General features: G+C 32.6%; 1 protein-coding gene across 1 annotated transcript; it reads left to right on the top strand.

Moving 5' to 3' along the window:
- The first annotated feature begins 1,984 nt into the window (after positions 1-1,984).
- Positions 1,985-11,720, top strand: LOC127710950 (centromere protein V-like). The gene is made up of 4 exons (XM_052216909.1): positions 1,985-2,100; positions 8,020-8,089; positions 10,349-10,463; positions 10,783-11,720. Exons 1-4 carry the CDS (start codon positions 2,003-2,005, stop codon positions 10,902-10,904), a joined length of 405 nt encoding a protein of 134 aa, XP_052072869.1. The 5' UTR covers positions 1,985-2,002; the 3' UTR covers positions 10,905-11,720.
- The last annotated feature ends 3,568 nt before the right edge of the window (positions 11,721-15,288 follow it).

Below are 15,288 nucleotides of genomic sequence, written 5' to 3'. Positions count from 1 at the left end.
AGGTTGATAATAAAAGTAAAAATCGCATAAAATTGGAATAGCGTGGGAACATCCACACTTACCACGGCCTTTTAACGAGGTAGTTAGGTTAAAGCGGTATATGAGACAAGACGATAAGTAAATATTGCAATTTCGGGAATTCCTGGATTGACAGATTAGTATATCCCTAAAGTCCTTGGCAGATTTCTAGTGTACGTGATAAAAGAATTAGGTTGATAATAAAAGTATAAATCACATAAGATTGGAATAGCGTGGGAACATCCACATTTACCACGGCCTTTTAACGAGGTAGTTAGGTTAAAGCGGTATATGAGACAAGACGATAAGTAAATATTGCAATTTCCTGGATTAACAGATTAGTATATCACTAAAATCCTTGGCAGGTTTCTAGTGTACGTGATAAAAGAATTAGGTTGATAATAAAAGTATAAATCACATAAGATTGGAATAGCGTGGGAACATCCACTGTGACACTTACCACGGCCTTTTAAAAAGGTAAAATATAGTAGTTAAGTTAAAACGGAAGAAAAGATGATAAAACACATGAAGTACTCAAGTTAAATTTTGTCAATTTTATTACGAATTTATATTACCATATTTACAATTTCTGTGTTCAGTAAATTAAGTGAACAGGTGAAGCAGGATCTTTGGAAATTAGTTGTATTCTTGGTATAGCATGGGGACATCCACACTTACCATCTACGTAAACCAGCAATCGTAACGGATTTGTAATGTTATTTTGTGTAACCAGACAGTGTTCAGTAGATATCTGGGATGAATCCTGTCTTGATAGAGCTCAAAATTGTAGAATAGCTTATTTGTAGAATGTTGGCCTCTGCAGGTTGTGTGTTTTTGATTTATACACAAATTAATATTAAAGTCTGGAGATGTGACACGAAGAGAGAGGTTCAGAGCATGGATTTCCTCATTCAGAATTTTGATTTGATGTAATAAGTTGTTGTCTTGCTGTACGATGTTTTCAGGATTTTGAACTTTCATAAAATCTTTGTATTTAGATATAGAATACACAGGTATATTTAAGAAAGTTACTCTACAGGAAGGATATTTATCAATAAGACTGACAATTTGTCTATACTGGTGGATGATAAAATCTACTGTATCGTTGCTCTCTGTTGATAACGAGATAGAACAGTCTCTATTTTTTGTAGTAAGGTTGCAGGTGGCTGCCCAAACAATGTCACCATAGGTGTCTATTTCAGATTTTAGATTTTCCTGCAGCCAGTTTTTACATTCTTGGGTGGATGCACCAGGTTTACACCGGAATAGTATATTTGTATGAATAATGTTATCAGGGAGCAGCTTACGCTCTAGTCTGGCTCCTTTACTATCAGCTAGTAATACTGGGGTTCTCCTTTTAATACCATGAATTAAAGGTTGTTGTCTTGAAATATATTTTTTCAATGTATTTGATGTCATAGATGATTTGAAGTTTATTAGAAAATTAGTTTAAATTTATCGTATTGTAGTGTTGAAAAATATTCAAAGAAAATGGCGCCAAATTATCAGCACGGACTTTTCAGTGATCCGCCATATTGGATTTCCAAAACGATAAATGTTTGTAAAATTAAAAAGTTTGAAGATTCACTTGAAAATCATAAAACACACAGCAGCAACACCAATATAGATGTTAATAAAAAGCAGCAGGGTTTGAATATAAAGCAGGAGGCCAGACGACTGTAGCCAACGCTCACACCACGTTGCGTGGACAAGCAAATTTCCAAGGACATAATATTCGATAAAAAAAAATTTTTTAACGCAAATAAGTCTATATATAGTTCAAATAGTTGTTTAAATCAATGTTGTGCAAAAAAATAAAACACTAGACGATTGTGAAACACTCAAAAAATTCAAATTCTGTGCTGGTAAAAATTCCCATCCACCATTCTATCCACACATATGCATAGCTTATATATTCAAACCACACAAAGAAAGATAACTCTTTATTTAATCTGTTCTAATTTTTGAACTCCAAGTTATTACGATGACAGAAAATTTAGTTACGCACTCTGGAAGCTGTCATTGCGGTGCTGTGAAGTTTGAAGTATTAGCCGAAAAAGTTCTTCATGTCTACGATTGCAAGTAAGTTGTATTTTAGCATTCCGATGATTCGGTTTTCAATTAGCGTCACTGCAGTTTTGAAACTGTCCGGTATATTAGATTAGATCTAGGCAGTGAATCTAAGTTGTTTCAAAATTGCAGAGCCTCCGGCACTTGAATAAGACACAAGACCTCGTTTTTTTGATGTAATGGAGTGACAGTACTGCTTGAAATGATTAAAAGTAGGTCATTTTATAAACGGAAACAACCAGTTACCTGGAAAAAATGTAGTTATTCCTCTTTGTACTGGCTCTCTCCCATCATGCATATACTTTAAATTATAATCATGTTTCCATATTTGCTCTTAAATCATTTTTAATTATTTACAATCAGTATATATGTTAGATTGCATGTGTTGTTTGTGTGTGGATATTGTATACACTTTGTGATTTATGTTGATTCATATGCCCTTTAATTAGGAATACATACATTCGAGTTACTTTTCTGAATACCCGATTCTTTATTAGTCTAAGAGAGCCATGCAAAAGGATACTCAAACTCAAATCCCGCCCTCTTTTTCTCGTATTTGACCTATTACCGGGGTTGTACTATCACGAGCAACACGACGGTGTCACATGTGTAGCAGGATCGGCTCTCCCTTGCGGGGCACCGGAAATCACATCCGTTAGTTTGGGAATGGGGTGCCTGGTCTTTAGTTTTCTATATTTTGCTTTTAAACTTTTGTTTGTCTTTGGTCGTTTTTGGTTTTTTTTTTGCATGATTTTCAAATAATTTTGTCGGTCTCTCATCGACTAAAGTTGGTATCTTCTGCCCCCTCCCCTCCTTTTAAAACTGGATACCCTCATGGTGATTGTGGCAAAGAGACGTTTGGTTCAAATAATACCAAATAAGTTTTCGCCGACAGACGACGAACGACCCCAAGAAATGGCAATTGCTTTGGACTAATTAATACGAGCTCACAATTCGCAATTCAAAGTTATATTATTTTTTTTATATGAAACATGTGAAAATAACACTTTATAATATTTATGCGTTCGAAGCGCTTTTCTGGATTTACATTCACCAGGAACGTTCATGCATAGCCAAATATTTGAAAGCCAATGATGTATACAACCGAAACACGTGAAGCATAAAGCTATCAAATTATCTCTTATATGAGCCTAGTCAATTTAGCTCTAAAATCGCTCAACCTGCAACTAATTGCAACACAAGTTTTTTTAGTGCAAATTATAATATAGACTAGTACTAACAACATACTAAAAACTATACATTGATATAAATTGCGGAAAAGGTTATTTTGGGGTGAAATATGTGGTTTTTAGAGAAAAAATGCTGAAAACTGGAAAAGAAGAACAATTGTTATTTATGGTTACATTTTTAGACCTAAAGCTTGTTGTAGACAGGAAACCTTATCTTAATAGAGTATTATGTAGTCCTCTAGTTATCATTATTATTCATATTGAAGTAATTTTGAGGTGAAATTATTGATTTTTAGTGAAAAAAACGCTGAAAACTGGAAACGTTGAAAATCTCCGTTGTTAATGGTTAATATTTTTGAAATTTGATCTTTATAGTAAAAAGAACATACTATTTTATGTTTTATTTGTGAAGTCCTTTAGTTATCAATATTAATATTTGGGTAATTTTGGTTGAATATATGTTTTAAGACCGAAAACCCGGAAAACTGGAAATGAAAATATCTCGGTTATTGATGGTGAAAACTTTCAAATTGCGATCTTAACAGAAAATAGAGAATACTATCTGATGTTTATCTTAAGAAGTCCTTTAGTTATTAGTATTTAAAAAATGTAATTCTTGTGTAAAATGTGATTTGTAGAGAAAAATTGTGAAAAATGGAAATAAAAAACTCGATTATTCATGGTTAAAACTTTTAACATAGGATCTTTATAGACAGACTATATTATCTTATTTTTATCGCATATGTGTTCCTCTTGTTATCGGTATCAATAATAATCAATTTGTTGTGCGAAATATTTTGTTTTACATACTAACTACAAAACAAGAATATATCCATAGTACACGAATGCCCCACCCGCACTATCATTTTCTATGTTCAGTGGACTGTGAAATTGGGTCTAAACTCTAATTTGGCATTAAAATTAGAAAGATCCTATCATAGGGAACATTAGTTTTAAGTTTCAATATGATTTGACTTCAACTTCATCAAAAATTACCTTGACCAAAAACTTTAACAAAAAACTTCAATCTGAAGCAGGACAGGCAGACGGACGAACGAACAGACGCACAGACAGAAAAACATAATGCTCCTAAGTGAGGGGCATATAAAATGAACATTTTAAAATCTTGGTTATTTCTAGTTTGATTTTTAAAAACGAAAAAATGGAGAATGGAAACAGGGAATGAGTCAAAGAGAAAACAAGGCCCCTAATGGGTCTTTAACATAGCAAGTAAATCCGGCACACGGAGGTGGGCTTCAGCTGACCCCTTAATTATTTTGTACACTAGTTCAGCAAAATGGACACCACCCTAAACTCCAGTACAAAAAAATGAACCAAAATTATCACACAAAAAAACACACACAAGACAAACAAAGGCTAGAGGTTCCTTACTTGGGATAGGTGCAATAATGTGGCTGGGGTAAAACATGTTTTGTGAGAACTCAACCCTCCCCTAGTTTCTCTAGACAATATAGAATAAACAAACACACAGTAAAACTCAGTTTTAAATATGCATTTTGTGGAAGTTTGAAATTTTATCTTATGTTTCTGTTATGTATTTATAGTAATTATACGTGTAGGTATAATAAACAAAAAATGATTGTGTTCAAAAATAACTGTAAATCAGTTGGGTTACTGACTTTGATTTTGTCATGTTAATTGCTGGAAAAGTCATTTTTCTAGTGTCCTTGCATCGTCATTGACTGTAGTCCTTCTTGTGTATTTTTTCATTAGCTACTTTTACAATATTTGAATTGCATAAAGTCACAGTTAAACACAGACGATGTGCTTGCATATTTCTCTTAATGTGTTGCTAATTTTATTTAGAAAGCTCGATCAATATCCACGTTTAATTTCAGATATATAAGCTTTTTAAATTTAGGAACATATACTAGTTCACTGAATTAGCATTAAAAGAGGGTCAAAATATACCAGAGGGACAGTCAAACTCACAGATCGAAAATTAAAGGCAATTTCAAGAGCAGCTTTGTCAATACTATTATAAGTTTACCCCAAGAGCTTTAATTTAAATAGTAATTGTACTAAAATGGTCCAATTTTGGATGTTGAAAATGAGATAAGCACTGTTAAATGAATTAATGGGATCACTTCCTGAAGGAAGTGTTAATAGCAACAGCGCCTTATGTGTGTACCCTATAAACCTGCATGTATGTGGTGGTCTGAAACATCAACCAAATGGTAATGACAAAGAACTAACATGGGTTGTCTGCTATATGAAAATATTATGGTCAAAGATATATATATACTTACTAGTATATAAAGAAAAGCATTACCACGTTATTTATTTAATATATCTTATTGAATTAATTTAATAAAAGGTATCAGCTTTAGCCTAAGAACTGTAAAAAAATGATCATGCATCATCTGTGTAAAAATTAAAATTTGTAGTGTCTGTGGGCGACTTTGATGGCCATGGATAGCGTTTAGATAGTCATGTCTAATCTGAAAGTATGTCAGTTGGTTTTTGTTAGTCGTTTGGGTTGCTTTCTCGTTGACTTCAAATCTCTCTGTATTCATAAATATACTCTATTACAGATATATTAATGTTAAAGACGCTGTTTTCTGCTTCCGGAATGCTGACATGTATTCACCTCATTTGAACAAAACTATAAAAATATTTAAAAGAAATACACCTCATGCCAAAAGAATATAAATGTTTAGCTTTTAAGGTCCACTAAACTCTATCAGTGATCTCTTGGTAGTAAGTTTGATCGCTTGCCAATGAAACCATCACTTATTATAAAATCTCCCCACTTTAAAAACATAAGAAGATGTTGTATGATTGCCAATGAGAAAACTTTCCACAAGAGATATCAATGATGTTAGTGTGGATGTAAACAACTATAGTTCATCGTCAAAATATAAAACAAGTCAAACGAGAAACTCAAAGGCCTGATTAATGTTAAACAATAAACGGAAAAACAAATATGACAGACAGTAAACAATAACAACCAAGTAATAAAGGGCCACTGACGTGTGATAATCATATTCATAGTGTGCAGGGTTAACCCTGTTTGCAAGCACTCAACCCTCCAATAATCAGGAACAGTTTTTATTGAGGGGCCGGCTGAGGACCACCTCCTGGTGCGGGATTTTCTCGTTGCGTTGAAGACCCATTGGTGGCTTTCGACTGTTAACTGCTCTTGATCTGGTCGGGTTGTTGTCTCTTTGACACATTCCCCATTTCCATTCTCAATTTTATTATACTAAACTTTGCTTAAATTATAAGTACAGCATCTTTTTGTGTGTACTCGGAGGTTCTAGTGTTATGATGTCATTTCCAAACAAATCAATATTTTTTTGTTATGCAAGGTTAAAAAAAAACTTTCATTCTCAATTTTATTTAAATAGCAAACAACGTAAGAACAAATTATAAAACCCAGTTGGAAAGGGCTCAACTCAAAAAGATCAGCACGGAGTATATAACCAATTAACAAAAAGACACTGAGTTCTCATAGCTAGTTCAAAGCTAAGTAATTACAGTTGATGAATAAATAAGGTTGGCACCGACTAAAATATAGATAAGTACACATCCTATTAGTAACCAAAGTGAAAAGTGGATTCAGTGTTACAGTCGAAGCTTTATTTATATGGTGCGTGAGTACTGAGATCTTCGCAAATTACATGAGTAGCTATTTGCTTCAAGGAGCCTGAAATTTTCATTTGTGAAAAAATATTTAACATAAAATCATTTAACACTCATCATTCTTATTTTTTTATGAAACATTGTTGGATTCTAAATCTTAACATGTTTGTTCCAGGAGATAAATGAAAAAAATATATTTATTTTCTTTCTAAAGTTGTGGAGAAAAAATACATTAATGACTTTGAATCTTGCAACAACATTTTTTTTATAAAGAACAAAACATGTGTTTCTGGAACCCCTCCCCCAACAAAAAAATAAACTGTCTGTGCCTTTAACACAGGGGCAGAATTCTTTCAAATACCAAGTAAGAATGTGACTAAGTTGGGTACTCTAGTTCAGTACAGTCCAGTACAGTTTTCCATTTATAGGTTACTTACCAACACTATTTTGGAGAATTAGATTAGTGATTGTAAAATAGCAGAACACAATCTCGGTCTATATCTTTATATTCAAATATACAAATTTTGAGACAGGAAAGTGATTCATTTGTAATATTATTCTTTTAAATTGAAATAATTATGTATTGTATTGTATTATTTCAACTGTTGTAAAAAATACAGAACATTTTTTGTATAATCTTATTTTTTTCAACTTTGGCAAATAAGGGGAAGCAACTCATTACTTTTACTACAAAACATTTTTAAAATTACACCACTTTCCGCAATATATATTTTTGTATAGTTTTAGTATGTTGTTCAGAGATAGTAACAGACTTGTTTTTCAGTGAAAAACTTTGTGTTGCAATTAGTTGCAGGTTATTCACTAAATTGACTAGCCTATATATCATCAATGTAATAAATTACTTTGCTCTTCATGGGCCCTTTAATTGGAATAACATATCTTATCTTATCTTATCTAGATCTTATCTTATCATCTTAGACTTAAATCCCATCGACAATATTTAGAAAATCAACATCGTACTACATATCACACCAAAGCTTAATAATTTCTATAAATTGTCTTTTACGATTATAATTGATTGATTGTTGGTTTCTTAACGTCCAGTGTCAAATATTTCATGCATGTTCAGGACGATTTACGACTGTGTAACACTTTGTTGTGCTTATTATTTCAGTTGCAGTATTTGTAAGAAGAAACAGAATAAACATTTTGTTGTACCGAAATCAAGATTTAAGCTGTTACAGGTATTATGATAAGGGACAGTTAGTAATAGTTGACCTTTAGATATACTGGTACGATAATACTCCCAAGAAAATTGGTTATTGTTATGTGGTATACGTTTATTGATAGAAAAGGCCGAAATTCTCTGATCGTAAGGACAATATTAGGCCACTGAAAACGTCTTAAGAGATATAGGAGGTGGTGATGGTTGGGGTTGGGGTTTTTTGAGGGGGGCGAGGAATTTTGCGCCTGCCTTTTTAAACATCATGTAAAAATTGACAAAGCATTTTAGGCTAGACTCCCTTCCGCTTTTTTCTTTGTGTTTCTGAGAGAACTTCTATAGAATCGACTAATTAAAAACGTTCTCTGTCAAAATTGATAAAGTAATAAAGATAAGAAGTAACAATTGTCCTTATGTATGTTTAACAGACGTATTTAATTACCCTTAAACCACAACACTTATGATAGAACACAAACATAAAAACACGATACCATTATGGGATCAGCTTGCCAAATGTATCCTTTGCCAACAGACTGAAACAACCACGAATAAAGGATCCGATGTCATATTTCTGATTAGGTACAATCACTAATAATTTTTCATAGTCACCATATAAAAATAAGAAGAAATGGCGTGATTGCAAATGAGAGACCAAATGACGTTAAAAATATCAACTACAAGCCTAGGTCACCGAACGGCCTTCAATGAGCAAAACCCAAAACTTTAGCAAGCTATAGAAGGCCCCGACATGATAAATATTAAATAGGTCAAACAAGAAAAGAAAAAGCCTGATATATGCACAAAACAATAAACGAAAAATCAAATATGATATACCGCAACAAACGACAATCTCTGAATTACAAGCTCCTGACATGAATAATGGGTGTCATTTATTTCTGATTTGATACAGCCGCTGATAAGTTTTTGAGTCATCATTGTGTGTTGAAGAACTGAATTCTAAACCCCTCCCTATCCTGGGACAGTGATGTATGAGCATAACACAATTATATGAAAAAGGCTTGACTTACCAGATCGACTCAAAGCAAAAAAACAAAAAACAAAAAAACAACTAACATAAAACCTTAAGACACAAAATAACGACATGAGAGTATTCGCAGTTACTGAAAAGTAGTTGAAGGCCAATAACAACTATTAAAAAATATGTATCCAAGATTTAAAATATCAATCAGTACGCATACAATGGATTTAGTGTTAAGACGTCATAAAGAATCAGAGAAATAAATGATCTTGTGCAATGCCAATTTACAAGTATCAACTTTATAATGTTGCTGTCACCGTCGTTATTTTTTGAATAATTTTTTTAGTAGTTTTTAGTTTTTGTGTAATTTAAGAATTTTTAAATATCTTTTTTAATATTCATCCTTTTACTGTGTCTGATAAACTTTTATAATGAAATGGTAGTTTTCAATTGACCAACCTAGGGTGTCCCTGCTACGCTTCTTACATTATACAGGTGAATAAACGAGCCATCCGAGGAGCTCCGAGTGTGGTATTATAAACCTTCAACATTTTTATTAAAATACATTAGTTGCTAGTTTACGGATACAATATTCTATACAGAAATAAGAAGATGTGGTGTGAGTGCCAATGAGACAACTCTCCATCCAAGTCACAATGTGTAAAAAGTAAACATTTATAGGTCAACGTACGGCCTTCTACACGGAGCCTTGGCTCACATCGAACAGCAAGCTATAAAGGGCCCCAAAATGACTAGTGTAAAATAATTCAAACAGGAAAACAAACGGTCTAATATATATAAAAAAACTAGAAACGAGAAACACTTAAGAACCACATCAACAAACGACAACCACTGAACAACAGGTTTCTGACGTAGGACAGGTGCAAACAAATGCAGCGGGTTTAAACGTTTTAAGTTCACCAGTAAAAAGTCACAGTCTACAGCTGCATATGTTCATTTCATATCCACGAAAACAATTCAAAGCCATTCTCATCATGCTTCATATTAAGAAACATCCAGTTGTTTGTTTTTTTTGTATTGTTAAAACGTAAACATCTCAAAATAGAAATTCGTCAAGTATATTCCCTTATTATTAAAACTAATCTTCAGCTCATTGATTTGTATGCCATTTGCTTACCATTTCAAAATATGAGCGTATGGTAGTTTGGAAAATTTTACTTCATTATTTCAAGTTAAACGCACCAAATTTTCGAGGTCTTAATACAATTAATTGTGATTCTGTTTATTTAGATATAAACCATTATTATCTCAATAAATACTGCACTATTTGATTTCTTCCAGGGTGCTGACAATATAACAACATACACCTTCAATTCACACAAAGCTCAGCATACATTCTGTAAGACATGTGGTGTCCAAAGTTTTTATACACCAAGATCTAATCCAGATGGTTATGGTAGGTTTAAATTTAATGTTTTATCCTTTTTATCAAAGCTTTGAAAATATATGTTACTGGACTAAATGTTAACATGGCATTCCGAAAACAAAATGTTTTATGCAACAGATAATGCACAGCGTGTCATTTTCGAAAACGAGGCGGAAGATACCAAGGTCATTAGTCGAATATCTTACTCCACATGTGACACCCGTCGTGTTACTTCAAAAATATGTTTCGGGTTTATGAAAGTTTCGGTTTTTACAGGTTTTACAGTTATAATTACCACTTACTGTTACTTTCGGAATTTATGATTGCATTGACCATTTATTTTATACAGGTATAGCACCACACTGTATTGACTCTAACACTATAGAAAGAATAGAGGAAGAAAGATTTGATGGACAGAACTGGGAACAACACATTGAGAAGTCTGACATTAGACAGAGATCTAAGGAATAACTTTAATTGTCCATATAGTCATATTGTAACTACTCTATTTGTCGGAAGCTGTATATAACTTGCGTCAGATTGGTGATCATGATATGTAAAACCAGTTGAAACAATATAAAATGCCAAAGTCATACAATGTAAATGAATATTTCATAAATAGATATTAATAAGAAGATTGATTGATTGACTGGTGTTTAACGCCACTTTCAACAATGTTGTGCTATTTCGTGGCGGTCAGTTTTTATTGGCGGAGGAAGCCGGAGTGCCCGGAGAGAACCACCGACCTCCTGTAGGAAAATTAATAAGAAGAAGATTTCAAGCTTATTGCATAACAGGACCGTAAATAGCAGAGTTCATTGAACGATATAAAAAACGATTCAAATCCAAAGCAACTGACAGGTGTGCGGATACGACTAGAAAATATTTCAGGAGTACAATTTCAAACATAAAAAACACCTTTAATTACCATATGAAATTATACAAGTACAGTTAAAATTGTCAAAATAGTTATATCAATTCACTGCTGACCACTGACTTCATACTGTAAATCTACTATCTCATTTTAAGAGATGGTTTTACAAATATAATATTTTGATCCTGATGAAATCATTAGTACCAATGAATATTTTTTTTTTAATTTTTGAAGAGTTGAAAAGATTTAGTGTCTATAAATATAATGGTGGATAAACATTTATCATGATATTTGTGTCAGGTTATTCAGTTCATTAGGAGTATAAGATAACACAGCATATATGTATATGTTGGATACAAAATATAGTTTGATTTTTTAAATGATTAATAAATTGATTGTTGTTTGCTAACGTCCATTGGCAAATATTCCAGAAATATTCAGGACATACATTTACCTGTAAAGAATTAATTGACAGGTAATATTTATGATGATAGCAACAATCCTAAATAGAGAATGTTTATAGTCGTTAAACAATATAACGTCAGAACACTGGATACTTATCGGATTGAAAAAACATGTCATGTGTCCTTTCTTCGCTTGCAAGTACATCTTTGTATCTTAATACGCTCTCGCACAACAGGAATATAAGAACCTATGCCGAGCTTATTCATAGACAGCGAGTTGACGTAGATTAGAGAACACAATTTCAGTATGAACTAAAACATGATAACGTAAATTAGATAGCAACCGAACGTTACAAATGATCATAAGCCATTTAGAGGTTACTGAGTTTTCAAATTATTTTGGTCAGGTCGTTTTATGACTAGAACAGAAAGTAAACCGCTTCTAAGAGTATGATTACTTTTCATTAAACCGTCTTAAATACCGACAGTCTTCAATTTCCTCCAGTCTTTCTTCCAAGGTAGGATTGTGAACAAATATGTCGGGTTCAATATCAAAGTCACGTGATTTGATGACCGTTGGTTTAATTTTGTAAATGGGTGGTAACTGTGGCGGCGGCAGTTTTAACGGTCTCTGTTTATTAAATTCATTTCGAAAACTGTTTGGTCGAATGTCAGTTTTCAAAGGACCTGGTGTTGGCGGTTTTTGAACTTTTCTGTCAACTAAGAATAACTTTCCAATCTCTTGATCATGCGCAACAAAAGATGCTGTGAAAGCTTTCACCTCGTTAGTCTTCTCAAAACGTCGAAGTTTTTCGTTGTTCACATATTCATTTTTAATTCTGAACTGTAGAATTCGGTTTTTGATTTTCTTCTTTAGTTTATCAGGTGAAATGTATATAGGTTTTGAATCATAAGTTAAAGGATTTTCATCATTAATTACTGGAATGTTGTCCTTTGAACTATCCTCCTTTGGTGTTATACACGGCAGACTATAACTCCTTACGATATCCATATTCTTATTTACCTTGAAAAGAAAACAAAAATGTCTATTAAGAGTTATCTCCACTTGTGCATTTAATAATTTAAACTGTTTTAATTCCATAATAACTTTTCAAAGTTTTTCCTAACTAAAATGTATGAATTATATGCCTTAAAACTTGAAATTCGACAACAACCTAACAACAGTACATATTTTGAAGACAAAATACGGTTTAAATCTAAACCTGGGCCTCTATATATCGTTTAATGTCGCATTTAGACCTCTATATTTTCTGTTGTTAGGTTGTTGTCCCTTAATCTATACTGTTCATGTGCTTTAATTCGTGTATCAAATTTAAAGTATCATAGATCGCAATGCCCTATTCACTTTCGTTGAAAGCCTTGGTGGTTCAAATGTCAAATACAAATTCAAAAGGACGAGATGTTCAAATCCCAAAGACGAGCAATATCGATATCAGTCGTATTATTTATTAATCCCTGCCACCAAACTTGTTTAAATATTCGGTATATAATGGTCTACAAATAATATTATAACACGACGACAAGTTAACGCTGAAGCTAATAACCAGTGTAACAGATATTGCACCTTACAAAAATGGTATTATAATTCCATCAACACTTGTGATAGTAGTAATTATCAATCGTTAATTGGACTATTTAAAATATACCGAATCAATCATGCATCTTTGATTCAAGACCTTATATTATCAAGTAGAAAAAATAATGTCAAAATAATGTTACTTCTGAAAGATTCTTTCTAATTTTGACAAATTGAAAACCATGAGAATGGTAATTAATCAACTAAATCAATAATAAAGAGCTGCAAAATTTGGGTGGTGATACTATCTTATTTTCAACCAATTATCTGTTGGTTAAAATTAAAGGACGTAGTAATTGATATAGTCAAAAAAAGTTTTTAACACATCTTAGATAGATTTTAGGTGAGTATCTCAAGACCCCAAACGAGCTGTTATAAGTATTTTTAGTTTATAACAGTCTATGATTACATGTGTGAACAAATTCAAATTTCTTTCAAATGATTGTAAAAATGCAAATAAAATGATGATATTGAACTCCAGTGCCGCTAATTTAAAAATGCATATCCAGGACGAAAACGTGTTCATGGGATATAAATATGAACCCTGCTTTGTACCAGACTGTGTCGACACGCTGAGCCGGATCAGTCAGCAGGAAGACCTGGTACATATTATTTTGATTCCAAGTCGACCAACCTCAGCCGTGTGTCTAGCGGAGTAGCAACAAGTAAACATTTTAAGGTGTATGGTTTGACCCGGAAGGTGGCCGAAGCCACGACCTCTCGCACTCGAGGCGAGCACACTACCACTGGACCATCATGGCGATTAAATGCAAATACGAACATTCTGAGTAATTAAGAGCTTAGTGTGGCGTTCATTTCGCTGAACTAGTATACATTATTGTTTAGGAGCCAGCGGAAGCCGTCTTCCGGGTACAGGATTTCCTTGCTGCCCATTGGTGGCCTTTGGCTGTTTTATGCTCTTTAGTCGGGTTGTTGTCTCTTTGACACATTATCTGTTTCCTTTCTCAATTCTATTTTATACAGTTTTGGCTGTTCCTTTTACGCCCTTTGAATTGTACGCCCTTTCATTTGTATGACTTTAAATGTTATTCTTTGTATTTCAAACTTTTGGTCATAAGCGCTCATCTGATGAAGTTTACTCAAGAAACAAAATAATTTTGTCGGCTCGGAAATAATAGATAATTTAATCTTAGCATTTTTTTGTTTTGTTTTATCTCTGTGTGTATGTGATGTATATTTGTAGAAAGTGCTTTGAATTTTAAAGATCACCTAGAAACTGCATAGAAATAATCGATTTATCGGATTTTTCTTAAGTATTATTTTCTTACATCAAAATGTCATATCCACACTAAAAAAAAAAAAAAAAAAAAAATAGAACTAAAGAACATATTTCATAATTTAACCTCAACAAGTATTGAAAAAAAAAAATGACTAGCTATTGAAACTATGGATATATGAACCCTCTATACACGATGTTACAGGAAATGTCTTATTTTTTTTTAAATGGCTATGTGTTTTCTTTAAAGACGGCCAACATAGAAAGTATTCGGTACTTCGTAAGTCATCAGCTTCTTACATTTGGTAGTCCAAATTCGTTTTTTTTTTATTATTAATTCTGTTTTAGAAGAAAAATCGTTTAAAAGAATATTCATCCGATTTGTTTTTACTTTTAAAGAATGAATCGCGATATATATTTGGTGAAATATATATCGAGATTCATTCTTTAAAAGCAAAAACAAATCGAGTTGAATATTCTTTTAAACGTTTGTTCTTATAAAACAGAATTAATAATAAAAAAATTTATGAATTAACCCCCCCCCCCCTTTTTCCAAAAAAAAAAATTTTTTTAAATATAAAAAAAATAAAATGCACGAACCGCTGTAGGCTAGGCTAGAAATAAGAAATGATACAGATTTATCAATCGCAAATCAAAATAACATTTACCAAGAAAACATACAAAGCATATAATTATTTTTACCTGCTCTACAGTTATTTCCACAGAACTGTTTGTATACGGAC

Source organism: Mytilus californianus, unplaced genomic scaffold (assembly GCF_021869535.1).
Source record: "Mytilus californianus isolate M0D057914Y unplaced genomic scaffold, xbMytCali1.0.p SCAF_8, whole genome shotgun sequence".
Lineage (NCBI taxonomy): Eukaryota > Metazoa > Mollusca > Bivalvia > Mytilida > Mytilidae > Mytilus > Mytilus californianus.
The sequence above is the reverse complement of the archived record's forward strand: the minus strand, read 5'-3'. Positions and strand labels throughout refer to the sequence as shown.